General features: G+C 48.9%; 1 protein-coding gene across 3 annotated transcripts in view; it reads right to left on the reverse strand.

Moving 5' to 3' along the window:
* The window catches only part of CPAP (centrosome assembly and centriole elongation protein), a 521,976-nt gene that overhangs the window by 14,811 nt on the left and 484,173 nt on the right, over positions 1 to 22,992 (reverse strand). For all 3 annotated transcript variants that reach the window (XM_085621543.1, XM_085621542.1, XM_085621541.1), the window contains one exon: positions 7,367 to 7,487. In XM_085621543.1, coding sequence (XP_085477669.1) covers positions 7,367 to 7,487 — 121 coding nt within the window. The remainder of the gene's footprint in view (positions 1 to 7,366; positions 7,488 to 22,992) is intronic.

A 22,992-nucleotide genomic window follows, 5' to 3' on the forward strand; every position in this document is an offset into this window, starting at 1 on the left:
GGTTTATATGTGCAGTGATATGAAGTAGATATAGTGCAAGACCTTACACAGGCTGCTGTAGCAGACCGGTTGTGTAATTTTGAATGGTCTCCCAGGGGTGGCATAATACATGCTGCAGCCCTGGAGAGGCCTCTGGGGTACCTATGCCCTAGGTACATAGTATACCATATACTAGAATCCAATATGGAGTGTACCTAAAGTACATGCAATCAATTTAGAGGAGAAAGAAGCTAGGCTGGGGCCCTGGATAGCAGGATCCCGGCCAGACTAAGTCAAAAACAGTGAAACATCAGCAAAAAGTGGGGGTAACTATAAGAAGCAGATCCTACTCTCCTACAGGGTGTATTTTTCTCTTCAAACATGCAGTAAAGTAAAAACTGACTTTCTTGAATATATCTTAGCTATTTCCTTGCAATGACGATGTAGTGACAGCAGAAATCCTAGTTAGAAGTCAAATTCTTTAAATATTAAAAACCTTCAATGTGAGAAGTGACATTTCCCAGTCTATGGCTAATAGTTACAATCTGGATGAGAGCTCCTAAGAATTCCCTCATACTAATATGTGATAGAAAATCTGGCAGTTGGAACCTCTGGGAAGGGAGAAGAGCTCACTGCCTACCCATCCGATTGGTCAGAACTGCCATATTTTCATATATATTTGTCGCATATGGGTCAACACGCGGATTTTGGCGTTCCTGAGAGAATATGTTGTGCGGCACAGGCACAGAGCAACAGTGAACTCACCCTGGATATAGGAGGGAGCAGTTCAACCAAGGGAGATATTTTTTAATAAGACAGCATTGTCTTGATTCCCCACAATCATAGGAGATCACATTTTGATACAAAGTCCTGATGAAGTCCACTGAAGCTGGACTAAACGCGTTGGCTGCTTGGCTGTTTTTAATATAAATGAAGAATATAGAGATCCAACAATAATCAACCGTGGATGGACTTTTGATCTGGAATTGGTGGTGCAATCCACACTTTGCAACAAATTCAATATTGGTCTTGGAAAAAGCTCTTTGGGAGCAGCAGGAGCGGTGGAAGTGAACACCATTAGAGTATAATACTCAAAGTACTGGACTCTCTGTTGTTGGAGACTTTCTTTGCTTGGGGGAGGTGCGCTACATGTACACTGAAGTGTGGATGGTAGGGCTGCTGTTTCAGTCTTGTATTGTGCCATATAGAACAAACACCACTGAAGGAGGACTATTCAAGCACATACAAACCTTGCTTACTCCGGATACTGCATGAGGGACTACTTTCTCTTCCTCTAATTTTCTTCTCCTTTATCCCCCTACGTCTCCATTTCTCTTACTGCTATTACTCGGGATAAGAGAGTTGTAAAAACCTGTTACTTTCCGTTACATTACCATCTCCTGTTTTTTCTTTCACCTTGAAAAGGTGATACTAGATACATTTTTTCTTTTTTGTCTAAAGTCATTACCTAATTTAATCACATTGAAAAACCAAGCATATAATTTAAGTATAGTGCGGTGCAGGTATTTTAAGTGTATAAGCCAGCACCGGTCACTGGGGGCCAGAGCTGTAGTTTCCTTCCTTTTGGGTCACAGTTTCTCCTAATCCTGCCTTCCATGCTACCCTGGCGGCAGGTGTTACCAGTGGGGTCATAGCTTGTCTTAAGTATAATCTAGTGAATATGTGCTGGCAAGACCTCACCAATAGCAAGGCTGTCAATGCCTGGCATTCGGTGGGGGCCTTTGGGGAGTTGGGATAGCGCTGCTTACAGAGCGCGCGTATCTAAGTAAAAAATGTGTTGAGAACTGAGGCCCCTTCACGTTCCGTCACTGCAGAGGCAGTCAAGAATTCGCCATTCGGAAACAGGTCTCCCATGGATTTCACCCCCCAGGTAGACAGTTTGGCCAATGCATTTGAGCCCTGGGTGCTTAAAGATAAAGGAAAGTGTGTGAGGGCCTAATGTGCTGAATATACTATGGCGCACCCATACCGCTTTCACAGGCCCTCCCAGAATGTCTATGTGTGTGCCACTGTGTGGATTTCAGCACTCTTGCATTTTGGCACCTGCCCTAGGAGTGTGGCGAGTGGGATGGGAAGGCAATATCGTGCTTGATGGTGAGATATACCATTTAGGGTGGAGGGTGCAGCCAGTAATAGGCATATTGGGCTCACGCGCAGTGGTAATATCATTCGGAGTCTGGTGCCGCCAGCCCTCCCTGCTCACTTAGCAAAGTTTGAGTTTCCCACTTGACACAGGGCTGTTTATAGGCCCATGCAAATTAAATCATGAGGGTCTTGAGTGTTGAAGAAATGCCTGTTCAACAGGATCGGTATGTTGTTGAATAAATATAGCAGCTTCGGTAGGGAGAACCATTTTCATGAGGGCGATTCTACCATGTAGGGATAAGGGGAGTCTAATTCACTTCCCTACCTGGTCTTCAATTTTGTCTATGAAAATGCAATCGTTTTCATTTATTATGGTGGCCTTGTCTTGGCCCACCCAAATGCCAAGATATTTGAGAGATGTTTGGTCCCATGGGATACGATAGTCAAGCAGCTGTTCCTTCGCTATCTACACAAGGGGCAATATAATTGATCGCTATTCCTAAAAGTATTCGGAACAGCGTAAATTATTGCGTAACGTTGGTCAGGTTTCAGGGGTGGCAGATATATAGAGTAATGTCATCAACGTATCAGGATACCATTAAGTTGCGTGGTGAAATTGCAATCAGGCCGTGTCCTTGCAATTGCTGAATATTGCAGGCCAATGGCTCTGTTGCCATGGCAAATAGCGGGGGGGCCAGGGGAATCCCTGCCGCGTGCCTCACTGGATCTCAAATGGGTCGGATGTCAGGCTATTTACACATACTCTGGACCTAACGGTGGTGTAGAGCAGTTTAATTAATCAAATAAAGCGCAATGGGAACCCCATGCACCCCAGTGAGGCAAATAAGTAACCCCACTCCACAGAGTCATATGCCTTTGTGGCATCTAACAGGACTGCCACTGTGTCCTGCTTTGGATCAATTTGGTACAAAAGTGAAAATAAAGTTTGGAAGTAGACCTACCTTGTATAAAACCAACTTAGTCCGGGAGGATCACATTGGGCAGCAAGAGTAAGATTTTGTTAGCGAGGATTTTGGCAAAAATCTTCAAGGCAGTGTTTATTAGCGAGAGTGACCTGTAAGAGTTCCTTACCAGGTTTTAACACTGTAATTAGGATGGCATCCTGAATGGAGGGGTGGCGGTGTACCATTCTCCCATGCCTCAAAGAATAGAAGCTGGAGTCTAGGTGCCAGGATATTGGCATAGGTTTTGTAAAATTCAGCCGTAAAGCCATTGCCGCCTGGAGACTTTCCTTTGTGAAGGCCAGGGATGGCATAGGTGATTTTGTCTAGGATACTCAAACGAGTGCAACTCTGTCGAAGTTTTGTAGTCATCTGATGGAGTAGAATTGTGTGTTGCATATAGATTGGTGTAGTGCTCTACAAATTCATGTAAAATAGCTTCTGATTCCTTTAGCAAAGTGCCATCCTCAGCCTGCAGTTGTGTCACCACAGGGGAACCCCTACTCTGTGTCACCAGTCGAGCCAGAATTTTGCTCGAGCGATCAGCCTCACCAAATGCCCTGGCAGTGCCAAATCTATACATGTGCTTGACCTCTCAATCTGCTTCTTCATGGAACTTATCCATCTTGGTGCGGATGCCCAATAGTATATCCGTGGAGGGGTTAGTGATATATTGTGGTTCTAGGGTGCGTAATTCTTTCTCTAAAACAGTTAGAATATTACGGATTGCTTTACACACTCTGCACTGCTTGGCTATGCATATCCCTTGAATATAATCTTTAAACGCAAGAGTCCTGGCAATGTGACTGAGGTCTAATTTTTTAAAAAATAGGCTAACATTTCCACTCTTATTTCCTCTGCAAATGTTGCGTCAGTGAGCGCTGGGCGAAAGGTGCGGTATTTGAAGGCTAGTATATTAATAGTAAGTTTAACGGGGGAAAGGTCATAGTGTGTACTTGGGAGATGTTCAATGTGTGTAGTCCAACCACTAGTTTCATGTGTGCCTGACCAATAATCGAGCCAAGCTCACGTGCCATTGACGTGTGAGTGCTCTCCCTTTTGTCTGGCGGTCTATTGCGCCACAGGTCGATTAAATCTTGCATTCGTATTATGTCGCGAAGAGCCACAGCTGCAGCATTATGTGTGCAAGTCAGCGGGTGCAAACAATCTAGATTTTTATTCAGCACCAGGTTAAAATCGCTACCCCACAATATTGTCTCAGGTGACAGCAAGTGACAGCGCCTCCACACCTGCCGAATAAACCCAGGGTCGTCAGAATTGGGGCTGTATGTATTTATTATTGTAAGATGCTGTGTGGCTATGCGGACCTGTAAAACATAACTGCCCTTCGGGTCGTTTTCTTCAGCAATGAGTGTAAGGGGCAGCAACCGGTGAACCAAAATGGTTGTCCCCCTGGTGTTAGAGTAACATAAAAATTACCTGTGGCAGCATCATCATGCTGTAAACTTGGAGGTTTTGTGTGTCCCAATATGTGTCATCTGTAGGAACACTGTCAATCTTATGGCAGTCTAAGTAAGCTAGTATTTGTCTAGCTTTGCGGGGTTGTTAAGGCACCATATATTCCATGATATCAGGTTTACAGGTGTAGTGAGCTTATGCACTGAGGTCATCAGTCTGAAGGAGGTCTGTAGCTCTTGTGTGCTATGATGAACTTCTGCCCAGCGGTGCCTAAGCCTTAAGAAAATCAGAATACAAAATTGTGATCATTATCGTGCAATCACGTGTACCCCCTCACTCCACCCACACCAGCCACCCCAACCTGCCAGTGAAGTAATCCCACCCTAAAGACTAAATGATTGAGAACAGCCATGGGATAACTGCTTCAGCAAAGTTCCTTCTGGGGGGGAAACCAGAGTACTGGTCATCAATACCTCCTTTCCAAGAGTGAGCTTGCTGGGCTATCATTTGGGCATCTCAGACAGCAGGAGCAAGGAGGCCAGCCGGTCTATACAGTCAAAAAATTGATATCCTGGTTCAGTATTTAAGAAGTGATACATTGCTCTGGAGGAGAAATACCAGCCACTGCCGAAACTAACAAATTGTCCATAGGGGCAGATACTCGTATAAAGTCACAGTAAGCGTAGTATGTCAGGCATTATGAACAAAGGGAGCATATTGTCAACAGATGTGTCAGCTATCCATTCTTATTCTACACCGGGTCCAATTGACTGCTGGATGGGGCAGGCCTACCCCGCTTCAACTTACAGAGGAATCACGAGGCAGACTGCAGATCGGAGAAGATAAATGGCTGTTACCAGTGATCTTGGGGCGCGGAGGGTAAAGCATTACATAGTAGATGCCTTTTGGACGCAGTTTGCGCTTGATCGGCATGTAAACGAGCTTTGTCTCCTGCACTTTTTGGGTAAAGTCCGGGTAGATGGATATTGTGGTGCCCTCGTGGAGATGGGGCTGCTGTTCCCTGGCCAGACGCAGGTATCGCAAGTTAAACAGATGGGCTATAACAGGTCTAGGTGGAGCATCTGGAGGCAGTCGTGGTTCCAATAAAAGAGGAGTACGTTCCACTGCTAATAGTGATGAAAAAACATTGGCGCAGAAGAAGCATTTAAGGAGACCTTTTATGAAGTCGGCCATATTGCTAGTGTTTGTGTATTCAGGGAGTCCTAATTGCCACAAATTGTTATGCCTAGACCTCGCCTCTAAATCTTCATTTTTTGACTGTATAAGTTAGAGGACTTTTTGCATATTCAGCAGTTTTTCATTGTTACCAGAAATGCTGTTCTCAATTGCAGATTTTCAGGATTCAGCTGCAATTATTCGCATATCTTGCTTTGTCAATGTGGCCATTGTGTTGACTCTCTGTGTCAGGGTGTCCATCTTGCTGTCTGTGGAGGTTAGGCTTTATTTAATCTGTAAAAGAACAGAATGGATGGCCGGTCTAATGACCTCAGTGGGCACCTCTGCCCGATCAGTGGACATTGCCCTGGCCACTTTCGTAGCCTCAAAGCTCAGTTTGTTTATGATCGGTTCTCACAATTATGGATGACAAATTGCAGTAGATGTGTATATTTGAGTGTCCCTTCCAGGGCCCACCAGAGGAGCCCACTAACCATAAGCCGCAGTAGGACCCTCCCACCCTCTGGGTCGGAGCAGGATGGCATACAGACATCTCCCAGTCGATCACAGGTAGGTGCCCCAAGGAACGATGATCATTGCAGGCAGTGTTGCTGGCATGCACCAGTGCAACAGCAGTGTGCCAGAGGTAGCCTACCCCCAAGCCTAAGTGCAATCCAGTCGACACACGACGGGGCCTCCCCAGCCATGCCACAACACGATCCTTTCGGCAGTAGCGGCTGCAATTGGTACTTCTCACCAGTTCATGTACGGGGGCAGGGGTCTTCATGCTAATCTAGTTCCAATCCCGAGCAGATTCTGGGCCCAACGAGGCCTGCCTCTCCAGCAACAGCCTCGCAGCCCGATCCAGACCCCATGCCTCAGATTTCAGGTTGCCGCAGCCCCACCCTCCCAGCGACCGCAGCACTCCGGGTAGCACGAGCAGGCCGCAGCGGGGCTCATCGATCGCTGTCCAGGCCTTCCACAGCCCGAGACGTCCTCTGAGTGCCAGCAGGGCCACCACCTCCCCCACCTCACCTCCTCTCGGCAGCACCGCTGTACAGGCTCCCTCAGTCCCATCGACCTCTGTGGCATGACAGCCTGTCTGGGCCCGGCCAGGCAAGCGAACAGCTCAGAAGAGTAGCATAGCTGCTGTTCATGCAGATAAAGGAAGGGTCCGGCCCTCCTCGGATAGCTTACTCCGCCAACTCTTCATTTTTTATATGTTTTATGCCTGGATGCCGCATGTAGTGTGTGGATGATGCAGGATTATGAGCCTCACAGCAGTGCAGCCTCACAGCAGTGCGGCCATCTGGCAGTTGGAAACTCTAGGGCCCCCAAGGCCTCTTATGTTTTACAGCAAAATGTTGCAAAGCTCAATGGGCTATTTTGACTAGAAGAAAGGCAGATCAGTAATGTAGGTAACCTTTTCTCTTTAGGTGAATCAATGTATCAGTATGTGGTATGAACAGGAGCACAATTACCTCAGAACACTTACAAGTCTATTTAGCTTGGGGCAAGGTAATGACTTCGGTGGTGCATACCAGTAGGTTGTTGCAAGACCATGCATATAAGTACCAATTAGCTTTGAATTAATGTCTGCTAGTCTTCTGTATGACAGTGTTATAACATGTAAAAATGACAGAACAATGGACATTAAAATGGTTTTACAATACTATTTAGGCTCTGCAGTGCACAAAAGCAATTATAAATAACAAAAATCTTACAAATTCATTCGGATGATAGTGCCATCTGGAAATATGCTTTCTTCTCTTCCATCAAGAAACAAATTCTTAACAGTCTGGTCAGGAAACGTTATCTCTTTTCTACCATCAGGATAATGCTTTTCTGAGCAAAAATGAAGCACAGGATACATTTATTTATGCAGCACAGAAAATACAGGCTCATATTCCCAAAAGAAAATGTAAGTGTATTAGTGTATAGTGAACACAATCTGACCATGGGACCATACAATCATTGCATGGCCTGGATGAAAGTCAGTGGCACAAGGGGGTTGCTACGAAGCCCATTCTCTCTGTATGTGTTACTGTACTGTTTTGAATAACTGAAATGTGGAGGAGGATAAAAAAATTAAAGCTGTCAATAGCCAGACCTAAAAGCATCAGCCCTAGACAGCATTTAAAGATTTTTTTTTTATTAGCTTCGGGCAGCAATACACAGTACTCTTTTTTGAATAACTGTGTGATAGGATTGCACCTTACTCAAAGGAGCTACCAAAATACCGACACGCGACACCTTTAGTTAGACACAATTGCTATATTTTTATCCAATAAACATCTTTCAATAGTACAAACTTTGAGTAAATTAGAGTGTAGCCCCACAGTTACAGTCAGATATAATAAATATCACACAATAAATATGATCTGAATCCAATCAGTTCAAAACCAAAAAAAAAAAAACGTTTACATATGGTAAACATGTTTGCAGGGTAGCACAAGCGCAAAATAAGGATAAAAAGCATTAGCCATATCGAATCTAGATTCATTATTGTTTTATTTCTTTCATTTCTGTCATGCAGACAAAGACACAGGGACAACGCAGAACTTTGTAAGTAACATATTAAGGGAGGACTAAAACCTACTGAAAAACAGAGCGGGAGAACAGTTAGTGGCATTGGAATGTATGATCTACTTCGAAGAGGCACATTTTCAGTTTTTTTAAAAGCCTGTAGATTTGGATTTAGTCTGATGGGGTAAAGGACAGAACTCAATAGTCTTGTAGTGTTGCATGAAAGGAAAATGCTACTTACCAGTATGCATCTGTTCTTGGCATGTAGAGCTGCAGAATCACATACTTGTGCTTAGATTGCCATCTGGTGTTGGGCTCAGATGTTTGCACTTTGTTGTTGTCTTGGAAGAAGTCTTTTTAGTCACGAGATAGGTGACTCCTCCTTTGGACGATAATGCGCATGGGCATCGACTCCATCTTTAGATTGTTTTTCGCCATGAGGTAAAATGATGGAGTTTGTAAGAAACAGAAAAGATGTTCAAGTGTAATGTATCTAAGTAAGATAACCCTGGAACAGATAGAGGTACCGGGAAGGCGGGTGGGCGTATGTGGTTCTGCAGCTCTACATGTCAAGAACAGATGCATACTGGTACGTAGCATTTTCCGTTCGAGGCAGATGAGCTGTAGAATACACACTTGTGCATATATTGTATAGCAGTGCTCTCCCTTAGCGGGGCTCACCTTTATCTGTTGCAGAGGTCTGAAAAAGTGTTTTAAGAACAGACTGGCCCACAGAAGCTTGTTGTTTTGCTTGTACATCTACACAATAGTGTTTAGTGAAGATGTGTGTTGTAGACCATGTGGTTGCTTTACAAATGTCATCTACGGGAATGTTCCCTAAGAATGCCATGGAAGCCCCTATTTTGCGTGTGCTCTAGGGGGAATTGTTAATGTTTGTTTTGCCTTCTGGTAGCATATTTGGATACATTGGACTATTCACCTGGCAATTCCTGCTTTGGAGATGGGGTTTCCTTTATGAGGTGGAGAGAAAGCTACAAACAGTTGGTTTGCGTTTCTAAAAGGTTTAGTTCTGTCAATGTAATAATGTATAGCGCTTTTGACATCAAGTGTGTGGAGGGCGCTCTCTGCTACAGAATCTGGTTTTGGGAAAAAACGGGTAATTCCACAGATTGATTAAGATGGAAAGCAGAGATTACTTTGGGAAGGAATTTCAGATTTGTTCCAAGAACCATCTTGTTTCGATGTATTTGTAAGAATGGTTCTTGTATGGTTAAAGCCTGGATCTCACTTACTCTCCTGAGAGAGGTGATTGTGACGAGGAAAGCTACTTTCCATGTAAGGAACTGCAGTTCGCATTTGTGCAGAGGTTCAAATGGAGGACCCATTAGCCTAGTAAGGACAATGTTTAAATTGCACACTGGAGAGGGTCGGATTCTGGGAGGAATTATCCTTTTAAGGCCTTCTATAAACACTTTGATAGCAGGTACCCTAAACAATGACAAATGTTGTCTGTTTTGTAGGTAAGTGGCAAGGGTAGCAACATTTAGTCTTATGGATGTGTATGCCAGATTATATCTTTGTAGATGCAGTAAATAGCAAATAATGTTTTGAATTGAGGCATCTAGTGGGTCAATTTTGTTGTTATTGCAGTAAATGACAAATCTTTTCCATTTGGCTGCACAGCAAGCTCTAGTATTAGGGCGTCTAGCTTCTTTAATAATGTTCATACAGTCCGGTAGGAGGTTAAGGTAACCGAACTCTAGGACTTCAGTAGCCGGATTGCTAGGTTTAGTTGAGCTGGATCTGGATGCCTTATCTCTCCATGGTTCTGTGTAAGAAGCTTTGGGGAGAGTTGTAGTTTTAGGTTTGGAACGACTGAGAGTTCCAGGAGTGTTGTGAAGCATCGCTGCCGGGACCATGTTGGCGCAACCAGGATCATCTTGAGAGACTGTTGTTTGGAATGAGCGGGAGTGGCGGAAAAGCGTACGCAAATCTGCCTGACCAGTTCATCCATATCGCATTGCCCTTGGACAATGGGTGTGGATACCTGGCGGCGAAGGTTGGGCATTTTGCGTTTGAGTGTGTGGCCAACAGATCTATGTCTGGGTGTCCCCACATGTGAAAAAATGGATGAAGAACTTGTGGATGAAGTTCCTGTGAGAAGTTGGCCTGATAAAAGATGTCACTAATTCTAGTGTACACCTTGTATCAGTCCAAACAACCCTTATGGTGATTGGTTGTAAAGTCAACTTTATAGACCAGCTATCCTAGTGGTAGCATGGACAAGAGCAGTCTTAGGCTAAACTCTGAATGGCATGTGAAGCCAGCTGTTATACCATTTGTAACCCCTTAAATACCAAATGAAAGGACACCACAACAGATATATATATATAAAATAAAGTGTATTTATTCTAGTCAAACCCTCAGCACTCTTTATGAGATTCGAGGTAAGTACAACACAGTCTTATTCAAGCATACATTAAGTCACACAGGTAAGTAATACAGTTAGGCCCTAGGGGCCACGCAAACCATATACTAAGTAAGTGGTATAAGGAACACTGTCACGGAAATAGGATAGGCCTAGGGAATCGCTGGGGCTACACTATACTACCCAAGGTTAGGAAGTGGGAGGCCCACGGGATTCAGGTGCAGAGTGGAAACACTCACGCGTAATGCGTATAATCGATAGAAATAGTACAGTTTGGAAATAATAAGATTTAGGACACTTCTGGAGTAACTAGGAAGTCGAGGCTTGAGAACTAGACACTAGGATAGTCAATACCCTGATGAGCACCGGAGTACCCAAGCTACCTAGCCCATGGGCTGCGGGTGCATAGGTGTGAAGTTGCGTCGGGTTTCGGCGTCGACTCCTATGGATGCCTGAAGGAAAGATGCTGACAGGCAGTCAGTGAAGAGTGTCCGGTGGATCCCAAGGCTGGGATCAAGAAGGAAGGATACCTGCAAGCAGAAGGGACAGAGTCAAGGTCACTAGCCAGTGACCACGTGGAACCAGGAAGGAACCAGGCGATGTCGTGAAGATTGCAGGTGAAGGTGAAGCTTGTCGCTGCAGCCACGGGGACCAGGAAACGTCGAGGACGACCAGGAGGCGAGCTGTCCCACGAAGGCTCTTGCTGTCGGCGGCGTCGAAGTTGAACTAGGACTCACCAAGCCTTGGCAAGCGGAACCCACGAAGAACGGAGGACTTGCTTCTGGTGCAGACCAGGAAGGTCTGGGGTGCTTCTCTTTTGCAAGGAAGCGGGAGCCAGTCTGGAGGAGCCAAACCAGCAGTGAAGATTTCTGGATGCGTCGTCACAAAGGCCACTAGCCAACGGGCAAGCAACCGGACAGGCGCGGCAAGCAGGAAAATGCAGAAGGGCCGCACGCAGGACTCGTGGAGTGTGGGGGGCTGATCTTCGGTGCAGATGGTGCTTGGGGTTGGGGCTTCTCAATCCCCGGTGCACAACTTCGAGGGTGCCTCAGAAGCTGCGCTGGAAGATACTAGCCACTTTTCCCAGGTAGCCGGTCCCACGTCTCTCGTCGCTTCCACGGATCTCAGCTCGGCTGTGGATGTGGATCAGGGTCGGAGAAGTCTGGAAGTCAAGGCTCTGGTCGGGCTCTGCAGTCGGTCCCTCGTAGAACTTCAGCAAAGCAAAGGGTACTCTCTTGATGGTGCCTGTTTGCACAGGGTAGCCACTCCTTGGCCACAAGGGAGATTCTTCAGTCTTCTTCTTTCGTCGAATGTCGAAGGTCCAGAGTTTCTGTTCAAGTTGAGGTTCAGGATAATCTAATCTCCTGGGGCCCAGCTACCACTCTTATCCAAATCTGGGGGGCTGGGTTACCTGCTAGGTCACGCCTTATGGGTGGGACCTGGGAGGGGGGTGGTTACACCCCCTTCCCTTTGTCCAGTTTCGCGCCAGGACTGGGGCTGGAGTGCCCCAGCACCGGTTTGAACTGGACTATGCACGGGACACCTTTTGTGCCCCAGGCATGTCTCATTCTTTTCAGCCCTCCCTGCCCCAATACACTAAAGTCTGTCTGGGGAGGTGCTAGCACCTCCCCAAGCAGGAAACCTATTGTCCAAGCCTCCCTGGCCGGGATCACTCCCAGCTGCAGGAGGTCAGATTCGTGTCTGTGGCAGCAGCATCCATTTTGTGATGATGAGGCTTTGGTCAGAGTTAAACAGCAAAGTAGGATTTTAACATGTCTCTCCCTCTGGAAGGGAGGAATAATATCCTCATCACCAGAAATGGTATGGGGGTATTATTCCAAAGTGTTAGACACCTTACACGACATGTTTTGATAAAGCCAAACCATAGTTACCATAACCGTTTAAGATTATAAGGCACTTTAAGAGTATATGGTAGGCTAGATCATAGAACAGCTATAAGGACATGGTTCCGAAAGCTGCAGACAGGCTCAGCTCATGCTAGAGCACCATCTCACATGTTACCAAGCACTCTGCCTCCAGGATTGTTAAGGCCTGCCATAGGAGTGGCTGATAGGTACACATGTGTCTATTTTAAGGGTAGATATAGGTATACTATATCTAAGCAAGGGGTGATTACACGACCTTGCCCCAGCTGAGTGATCAGACAGTTGTTTCTGATTGGAAGGCCAGACCAGGGGTGGCATAATACATGCTGCAGCCCCTGGGAGGCCTAGGGTACACACCTATGCCCTGGGTACCTAGGGTACACTGTACAGGGTCCAATAAGGTGATCCTTACCAATTGTGTATGTACCTAGGGTACATGGAGTCCATTTTAAAGAGAGAGCAGACAGCCTGAGACCCTGAATGGCAGGATCTCAGGCCAACTAAGTCGAAAAACCAGCTGGACACTAGGCAAAAAGTTGGGGGTAACCATAGTCAGATATCCACCTTCCTACACAGCCCCCCCCCCCCCAAACGAAAGGAGATAAGGCTGTCCTTGACCAGGTAAGCCTATATTGCCTAAGTGGCCATATAAGGAAGAACCAGCACTGGCATGGTTACCCCCCTGTCTCATGGTTCACCAAGCAATCCCTCATCCTAAAGGTATCATAGGGTCTCCACCATAGGGAATCTCTACCTCGGGTGTGTCTTTGCAAAGTAAAAGGCTGGTGTTGAGTGTATTACTGGCCTCGATCTATGCCCCGAACCTTGACTAAATACCCTTCCTCGCGCGACTGTCGCTGGCGATAGCGCCGTACGCCGGAATCCCCTGGCTGCTTGGAGGGGACTTTAACTCGGTCTTAGATGTGCATCTGGACAGTTTGTTCCCACCGCTCCGCGCGGCGGCCGCTGCCTCCACGGCGCGTGCGTTGGTCGACTGGCTTTCACAGTGGGGGGCACTGGATATTTGGCGTACTCTGTGCCCCACGGATCAAATCTATTCCTATTATTCCTCTACGCATGATCTACATGTGCGGTTGGATAGGATGGTGGGATCCCCGGCGCTGCTGCCACTGGTGGAGAGCGCAGAGTATTTGGGGCGCACACACTCTGATCATAACCCCCTGAGGCTCCGACTTAGCTGGGAAGCGAGTCGTCCTCCCATACCCACGTGGCGACTCCAGCCCACGGCGCTGGAAGATCTGGACTTCCGCTCTTCGGTGGAAAACGCGCTCCTCTCCTATTACGAGCTCAATGAGGGCACAGTGAGCGATGCACGGGTGGAATGGGACGCGCTTAAAGTAGTGATTCGCGGTCATGGTTTAGGGACCACATGGAATATGCGGAGGCAGATAGCGGGGTCGCTCACCCGTCTCGAATCCTGGCTACTCCACCATGAGCGGGAGGGAGAGGGGGGTGGTGCACGAGCACAACAGTTGGCAGACCTACGCGCCGAACATGCTGAGCTCCTAGAACGCCTGAGGTGCCTGATTTATGCGGCACACACGGCCCGCACGCACGCATCGGCTGACAGGGCAGGTCGGCTGCTTGCCTGGCTCTTGAAGCAGGAGACTACCCGAACCCCAGTCGCGGCGATACGTACGCCAGGGGGAGAGCTTATGTGCACCCACCCGGACATTCATTGGGTCATGACAGACCATTATGCACAACTGTACCGTGCGCAGGGTCACTGCTCGGGGGAGGATCTCGAGCGGTTTATTGGACAGGCGCGACTGCCTACGGTCACTGCTGAGCAGATGGAGGCCCTCAACTGTCCTCTTACATTGGAAGAGATAGGAGACGCCATCTCCTCAATGGCATCTGGGAAAACTCCGGGCCCCGAAGGGTTGCCTACGGAGTTTTATAAAGCCTACCGTGAGCATCTGGTGCCGCACCTCCTCAAGGTATATAGGGCGGCGGTTGAGGCAGGCGCACTACCTCCCTCAATGAGTGAGGCCTACTTGGTGTCTCTACCCAAGCCGGACCGGGACCCTACGGACCTGGGCTCTTACCGCCCGCTGGCGCTCCTTAACACTGACTGCAAGATCTTAGCTAAGGTGCTAGCGGAGCATTTGGCGCCAGTGGTTGCACACTTAGTCCACACAGACCAGAATGGGTTTGTGCCAAAGCGCAGTACGTCCTTGAACCTGAGGAGATATTTCAGGGTGGCGGCAGACAGTACACGGGAGTGGCCCAGGCCAGGCTGCCTCATACTAGATCTGGAAAAGGCATTTGATTGCCTGGAATGGCGGTATCCTTCGGCACCTCTGCTGCGATTTGACCTTGGCTTAGAGTTATTACGACTGGTGGGTCTCCTTTACAAAGACCCTAAGGTGCGGGTGCGACTGGGGCCGTATATATCCGACGCCATACCGATATGCAGGGGAACCCGACAGGGATGCCCACTGTCGCCGCTCCTGTTCGCTCTGGCGATGGAGCCCCTGGCAGCGGCTATACGAGAGCGAACGGAGGCTGGCATACCACTAGGGGACGCTGTACATCAGGTGTCACTTTATGCAGACGATTTGTTGGTGTATGTACGGGACGTCGACGACATTCCATCTCAGCTGGCCCACGTCCTGCGTGATTTTACTGCCCTTTCGGGACTCCGGGTGAACGCCAGCAAATCTTACCTTTACGCGTTCGGCGAGGGGCGGCAGGACCCTGGTTATGTCTTAAATGGCACCAGAGTGCAGTGGAGGGGTGACACCTTCCGATACTTAGGACTCCGCATTTATCGTCAGCCTGCAGACCTAATAGATGGTAACCTGGGCAGGGCCTTCACGGCCATTAAATCCCAAGTACGCTTCTGGAACACGCTTCCGCTCACGGTCACGGGCAGAGTGGCGCTGTCCAAAATGGTAGTCCTCCCGCGGCTCCTGTACTATTTCGCTAACCTACCTTTATACATTCAAGCGGCCTTCTTCGCCAAGCTGTCGCAACTCCTTGGGAACTTCATCTGGGGGAATGGCCGACACAGGATGTCCCTCAAGAAACTATAGCTCCCTACGGACCAGGGAGGGTTGGCGGCACCCTGTTTCGAGCATTATTACCTAGCGGCCCAACTGCAGTGGATAGCGCGCTGGTTAGCGGATAGGGGTCGTGAGGACACTGCGTCCATGGGCCCACCGTACACACTCGAGCAGTTGTTGGTACTCTTCCACCCGGCCTCCAGAAGTGCAACCCCAGCCCCGCTCCTCCTTGCGGTGGCGTGCCGATGTTTCCGCAGAAGCCTATTCCTTACTCGGTACGTGCTCCCGTACGCGCCAGCGCTGCCATTGGAAGGCACCCCCAGTGGAGTGGGACCGCTTACCGCCCTTGCGCTCACACAGTGGCGGGAGGCGGACATTCAGACCCTAGGAGATCTGTACGAGACGGAGAGCTCCTTTCGTGCGACTTGCTGGTGGAGGAAGGGGGACTACCGCCCGGACAGTTCCTGACCTATCACTCCTTAGTTCGGACTTTGGGTGCTCGGTGGGGGGGGCATGGCCATGGAGCCCGGCCAGCACCTTACTATACAGTACTTGCACGTTTTGGGAAGGGGCTGCCACCTGATTAGGTGGTTTGCCGCATCGTTGAGGACGCACACGGCAATTTCCCTAGAGCCGCTTAGGCACAAATGGAACGCGGACCTGGGGAGGCAGTTGACAGATAAAGACTGGGAACGCATACTGAAAGGCCCGGTGCGCATCCCTAGAAACATGCGCCTCAGACAGATACAATTATTCGTTATCCATAGGGCATATCTTACTCCTGCGGTTCTTAACAGTTACTACCGTCACGCAAACGCACTATGTCCTAGATGCGCTGAACCGGGGGCCGACCTCATACATATGCTGTGGGGCTGCTGCAAATTGCACTCCTACTGGCGTGCAGTTCACGACTCCCTACGTACTATAACGGGAAGGGATATATCCTTCGACTGGGTGGTCTACCTACTGCACCACTTTCATAGGACGCGCACAACTAAGGTGACGTCTCGGTTCCTGGATTTATGGCTCGCGGTTGCAAAGCGCCTCGTAACCAGGCAGTGGAAGGCACAGGACCCGCCCCATCCGCGGGCGCGCTCACTCGCTGCATGGGCCGGAGCGGAGGGAACTGCGATTAGACGGGAGGAGACGCTAGGGTTGAGGAAGACGCCCATAGCCGCGCAGTGGGAGGAGATGCTTCAGGCGCTCAGGCATGCTGAGGAGGGGGATGGGAGGGATGAGCAGCAGGGGGGGGGGGGGGGGGGAGTCGACGTCACGTCGGGCAACAGGAGATCCGCCGGAGTGACCTCGTAGGGTTCCACACACAACACGCACCCGCATTGAGCGAGAAAGGAAAATGCACCCGAACACGTGATTATGTGCCGCAGTTTCGTCACTACATGCAATTGGGGGAGAGGGGGACTACACGGGGGGCAGGGACAGCGATAGACACACTGGAGCTGGTCTACTTTTGAGGTGGTTGAGGTTCTTTATGTTTGGTTCCTTATTGTTTCTGGACAGTAGCTGCGGATTCGGCTGCGGGACTCACCGGAATATCCTGATGAGCCCTTGCGGGGTAATGCAGGACTGCACATATCAATGTTTGAGATTTATGCCTCATTAGGGGTTCAATGCAGCTGGGCGGAGTTCATCAAGCTGCGACCTAATTATGTATCTTTTAAGTGCGCTACGCACTGCTGTCATATTCAGGGAGCTCGTATGCTAATGTACCGACTGTCTGTACTGGTGTTTGGAAAGACAACAAAATTAATAAAAACAGATGTAAAAAAAAAAAAAGGCTGGTGTTGAGATGGAGTACTGAAGTGAGTGTCCTCAAAGTGAGGCCTCCGCTTCCTCCAATCATCCTCCACCATGGATGCCTTTCTTTCCTTAACTGAGTTGCACTGTGCTCTCAGGGTCAGCCTCTGGCTACCTAAAGCTGGAGGCTGGGGCCCTTTTGTGGGCTTACTGGAGGGACAGGTCAGGTTTGGGGCCCTAAGGTCCCATGTTTGCCTGTGCCCAGCAGAATCCCTCTGGGGGAGGTCCCTAACTACCTGTAAAGGAGATCCCTCAGGACTGTTTTTAACCATCACCTGGCTAGGGCTACTAGCCAGGCAATCCTCATTATTTTGAGGGGGGTTCTTGTGGACAGGGGCCCTCTTGGGGTCCACTGGCCTCCCTGACCTCTACAGCCCTGGGCTGACTGGGGCAGGGTAGAGAGAGGCAGGCTACCTGCACCAGACTGGGTCCCACCTTGGAAGGGGCCACTGACATCAGAGGCTCTGCCAGGCCAGGCCTGGCTACCTCTGGGGCAGTTCCTTCACAAGGGGTGAGGTCAGATCCCTGAGGAGGCTGACCTTTTCCTAATGTCTGGGGAGAGGGAGACTTTTCTTCCTCTCCACTACTCTCTGTTTGTGTGGAGTGATCCATAGTTTCAGGCTTCACTACACCTATGTCAGTCTGAGTATAGGCTCAGACCATTACAGCCTTGCCAACCTTTCCAGGGAGGCACTCAGTTTGGGTTTGAGCTGTGACTGTCACAGCTCTGCCAATCTCTACAGGGAAGTCTGTCTTTGCCTGGGCTGTGGCTACCACAGCCCTTCCAACCTTTTCAGGGAGGAAATCTACTTGGACAGGGGTTGTGGCTGGCACAACCCCACTACCCTTTTGTGAAAGGCCTACCATTTTAGAATGGGTGTCTTGCTCAACTCCAGCCCAGGCTGAGAGTTCTAAGTCATTCCCCAGTAAGCAGTATACAGGCAAGGTTGGGGACACTGCCACCCTCTTAGGGCCAGTGACACCTCCCCAGCTGAGACATCAATCTGCCATGGGATGACTGTTCTGTCTGCCATAAATGTTAGTTACCTGGTATGAGAAACCAGGCAAAAGCTGCTCAGAGGGAACTAGCCTATGGGCCACCATAGTGAAGCTAGCTCCAGTGTCTCAGTAGGCCTCAGCTTTTCGACCATTGATGTAGGGCTCCTGTCTGTACCTACCCAAAGTGTTGGGACAGGCAGTGAAGTTGGCAAACCCCATGCCACCATCACAGACAAGAGTAGCTGCTGTAGGGGAATTGGCTAAGCCAGGGTCCCCCTGTGTTCCCCAAGAAAACCCAACCAAATTTTTGGGGGCACTCCGCCCACCTGGGGGATTACTGCTGACAGTAATAGGTGGTGTCACAGGAGTAATTGGAGGAACAGTTTTGTTTTTAGCCTTTGGGCAACTGCTGTCAGTTTTCCAATGCCCAGGAGTTTTACACTCATGGCAGTAAGGCTTGTTAACTGTGGTAGAGGAGGGAGCTTGGGACCCACCACCCTGAGTGGAGTTTTGGGGCCCTGAGGAAGATTTCTCTTTTGTTTTATCCCCACCCTTCTCTTGAGGCTTGGTGGTATCTTTCTTTTGGTCACCACCCTGATTTTTAGGCCTAATCCTGGTCCTGACTCATTTATCTGCCCTCTTTCCCAATTCTTGGGGAGAGGTCAAATCTGAGTCTACCAGGTGTTGATGGAGAAGCTGGTTCTGACAATTACTAAGGATCTGCTCCCTCATAATCAAGTTGTACAATCCTGTATAGTCCTGCACCTTGCTGCCAGTTAACCAACCTTCCAAAGCCTTAGTGGCACAATCCACAAAATCAGACCAGTCCTGTGTCTGTGTCTTCTGGGTGTCTCTGAACAACAACCTATATTGCTCAGTGGTTAAGCCAAACCCATCTATCAGAGCACTCTTCAGGACTTTGTAATTGTTAGCATCCTCATCACTGACTGTGAGGAGCTTGTCTCTACCTTTGCCAGAAAAGGAGAGCCACAAGATAGCTGCCCACTGACTCTGGGGTACCTGCTGTACTTTGCAGGCCCTCTCCAAAGCAGTCATCCACTTGTGGATGTCATCCCCATTCTTGTATGGGGGGACTATCTTGCTTAGGTTTCTATGGTCATAAGACCTATCCCTATCTCTAGGAATGTTGCTGCCACCAGTGGGTTCTGACCCACACAATTGTTGCTCTCTGGCCAGAGCAAGCTTCTCTTTGGCAAGGGCAAGTTCTTCCCTTTCAATCCTCAGATTGGCTTCCCTCATTCTGGCCTGATGCTCTCTCCTCTGGGGGGAAGTCATCCCCCTGTGGGATGAAGCATTGGAGCTTCATGAGTGATAGGAGTGGAGAGAGTCCCCTGAGGGAGATCTACCCCATCTATCTCTCTTTTTAAGATTACTTGGGGGCCAGTAAGGGAAGCTCCCATGCAAGCTCCCATGCACGCTTAAGTTAGCCAGACTAAGTCTTCTGACTGGGGTATTGCTACCTCCCTCTTCCTCTGAGGTCTCTTCTGGCTCATCTGTATCAGTTAAGTCAGGGGTCTCTTCTGTGGAGGGGAGGCCCTTATCTACAGCTATGGCACCATACTTGGCAGCTCTTTCAGCATCATAGGCCTCCAGAAGCTCCACTAGCTGTCTAAGGGTAGGGTTGGAACCCTGTTTTAATCTCCAGGAGGTACACAGTTGTCTCATCTCCTGGAAAGTGAATGCATCATATCTAGAGGGAATCTGTCTAGGATTCTCCTCTCCTGAGGGAGTATCAGTGTGATCTCCATTCAGGGACATGATTCTAGTGAGGGTGTGGTGTGTGCACCTACCTACACTACTTGTATCTACTAAACCTCTCTAGTAGTTGTAGTCAGGGTGTGCTAGGCCCTTCAACCTACAACAACTAAGTCCAGTAGGACTTAGGTATTTATAAGCTATGTTATATGTACCTAAACAATATCTGTGTGATCTTTCAATTTAGTATCTCAAGATTACAATAGTATTACAACAGCAAGCTCAGATCCCAACTGCTGCTCACCAATGTGAGAAGTTGGCCCGATATATGATGTCACTAGTTCTAGTGTACACCTTGTATCAGTCCAAACAACCCTTATGGTGATTGGTTGTAAAGTCAACCTTATAGACCAGCTATCCTAGTGGTAGCATGGACAAGAGCAGTCTTAGGCTAAACTCTGAATAGCATGTGAAGCCAGCTGTTACACCATTTGTAACCCCTTGAATACCAAATGAAAGGACACCACAACAGATATATATAAAATAAAGTGTATTTATTCTAGCCAAACCCTCAGCACTCTTAATGAGATTCGAGGTAAGTACAACACAGTCTTATTTATGCATACATTAAGTCACACAGGTAAGTAATACAGTTAGGCCATAGGGGCCACGCAAACCATATACTAAGTAAGTGGTATAAGGACCACTGTCACGGAAATAGGATAGGCCTAGGGAATCGCTGGGGCTACACTATACTACCCAAGGTTAGGAAGTGCGAGGCCCACGGGATTCAGGTGCAGAGTGGAAACACTCACGCGTAATGCGTATAATCGATAGAAAAAGTACAGTTTAGAATTAATAAGATTTAGGACACTTCTGGAGTAACTAGGAAGTCGAGACTTGAGAACTAGACACTAGGATAGTCAATACCCTGATGAGCACCGGAGTACCCAAGTTACCTAGCACACGGGCTGCGGGTGCATAGGTGTGAAGTTGCGTCGGGTTTCGTCGTCGACTCCTATGGATGCCTGAAGGAAAGATGCTGACAGGCAGTCAGTGAAGAGTGTCCGGTGGATCCCAAGGCTGGGATCAAGAAGGAAGGATACCTGCAAGCAGAAAGGACAGAGTCTGGGTCACTAGCCAGTGACCACGTGGAACCAGGAAGGAACCAGGCGATGTCGGGAGATTGCAGGTGAAGAGGTGAAGGTTGTCGCAGCAGCCACGGGTACCAGGAGACGTCGAGGACGACCAGGACCAGGAGGCGAGCTGTCCCACGAAGGCTCGTGCTGTCTGCGTCGTCGAAGTCGAACTAGGACTCACCAAGCCTTGGCAAGCGGAACCCACGAAGAATGGAGGACTTGCTTCTGGTGCAGACCAGGAAGGTCTGGGGTGCTTCTCTTTCGCAGAGGAGCAGGAGCCAGTCTGGAGGAGCCAAACCAGCAGTGGAAAATTAAAGGTGTGTCGTCACAGAGGTTACTAGCCAACGGGCAAGTAACCGGACAGACGCGGCAAGTGGAGTGTGGGGGGCTGATCTTCGGTGCAGATGGTGCTTGGGGTTGGGGCTTCTCAATCCCCGGTGCACAACCTCGATCGAGGGTGCCTCAGAAGCTGCGGTGGAAGATACTCGCCACTTTTCCCAGGTAGCTGGTCCCACGTCTCTCGTCGCCTCCACGGATCTCAGCTCAGCTGTGGATGTGGATCAGGGTCGGAGAAGTCTGGAAGTCAAGGCTCTGGTCAGGCTCTGCAGTCGGTTCCTCGTAGAACTTCAGCAAAGCAAAGGGTAAGTCTCTTGATGGTGCCTCTTCGCACAGGGTGGCCACTCCTTGGCCACAAGGGAGATTCTTCAGTCTTCTTCTTTCGTCGAATGTCGAAGGTCCAGAGTTTCTGTTCAAGTTGCAGGTTCAGGATAATCTAATCTCCTGGGGCCCAGCTACCACACTTATACTTATCTGGGGGGCTGGGTTGCCTGCTAGGTCACGCCTTATGGGTGGGACCTGGGAGGGGGGTGGCTACACCCCCTTCCCTTTGTCCAGTTTCGCGCCAGGACTGGGGCTGAAGTGCCCCAGCACCGGTTTGAACTGGACTATGCATGGGACACCTTGTGTGCCCCAGGCATGTCTCATTCCTTTCAGCCCTCCCTGCCCCAATACACTAAAGTCTGTCTGGGGAGGTGCTAGCACCTCCCCAAGCAGGAAACCTATTGTCCAAGCCTCCCTTGCCGGGATCACTCCCAGCAGCAGGAGGTCAGACTCGTGTCTGTGACAGCAGCATCCATTTTGTGATGCTGAGGTTTTGGTTAGAGTTAAACAGCAAAGTAGGATTTTAACATGTCTCTCCCTCTAGAAGGGGGGAATAATATCCTCTTCACCAGAAATGGTATGGGGGTATTATTCCAAAGTGTTAGACACCTTACACGACATGTTTTGATAAAGCCAAACCATAGTTACCATAACCGTTTAAGATTATAAGGCACTTTAAGAGTATATGGTAGGCTATATCATAGAACAGCTATAAGGACATGGTTCCGAAAGCTGCAGACAGGCTCAGCTCATGCTAGAGCACCATCTCACATGTTACCAAGCACTCTGCCTCCAGGATTGTTAAGGCCTGCCATAGGAGTGGCTGATAGGTACACATGTGTCTATTTTAAGGGTAGATATAGGTATACTATACCTAAGCAAGGGGTGATTACACGACCTTGCCCCAGCTGAGTGATCAGCCAGTTGTGTCTGATTGGAAGGCCAGACCAGGGGTGGCATAATACATGCTGCAGCCCCTGGGAGGCCTAGGGTACACCTATGCCCTGGGTACCTAGGGTACACTGTACAGGGTCCAATAAGGTGATCCTTACCAATTGTGTATGTACCTAGGGTACATGGAGTCCATTTTAAAGAGAGAGCAGACAGCCTGAGACCCTGAATGGCAGGATCTTAGGCCAACTAAGTCGAAAAACCAGCTAGACTCTAGGCAAAAAGTTGGGGGTAACCATA

This window comes from Triturus cristatus, chromosome 8 (genome assembly GCF_964204655.1).
Source record: "Triturus cristatus chromosome 8, aTriCri1.1, whole genome shotgun sequence".
Lineage (NCBI taxonomy): Eukaryota > Metazoa > Chordata > Amphibia > Caudata > Salamandridae > Triturus > Triturus cristatus.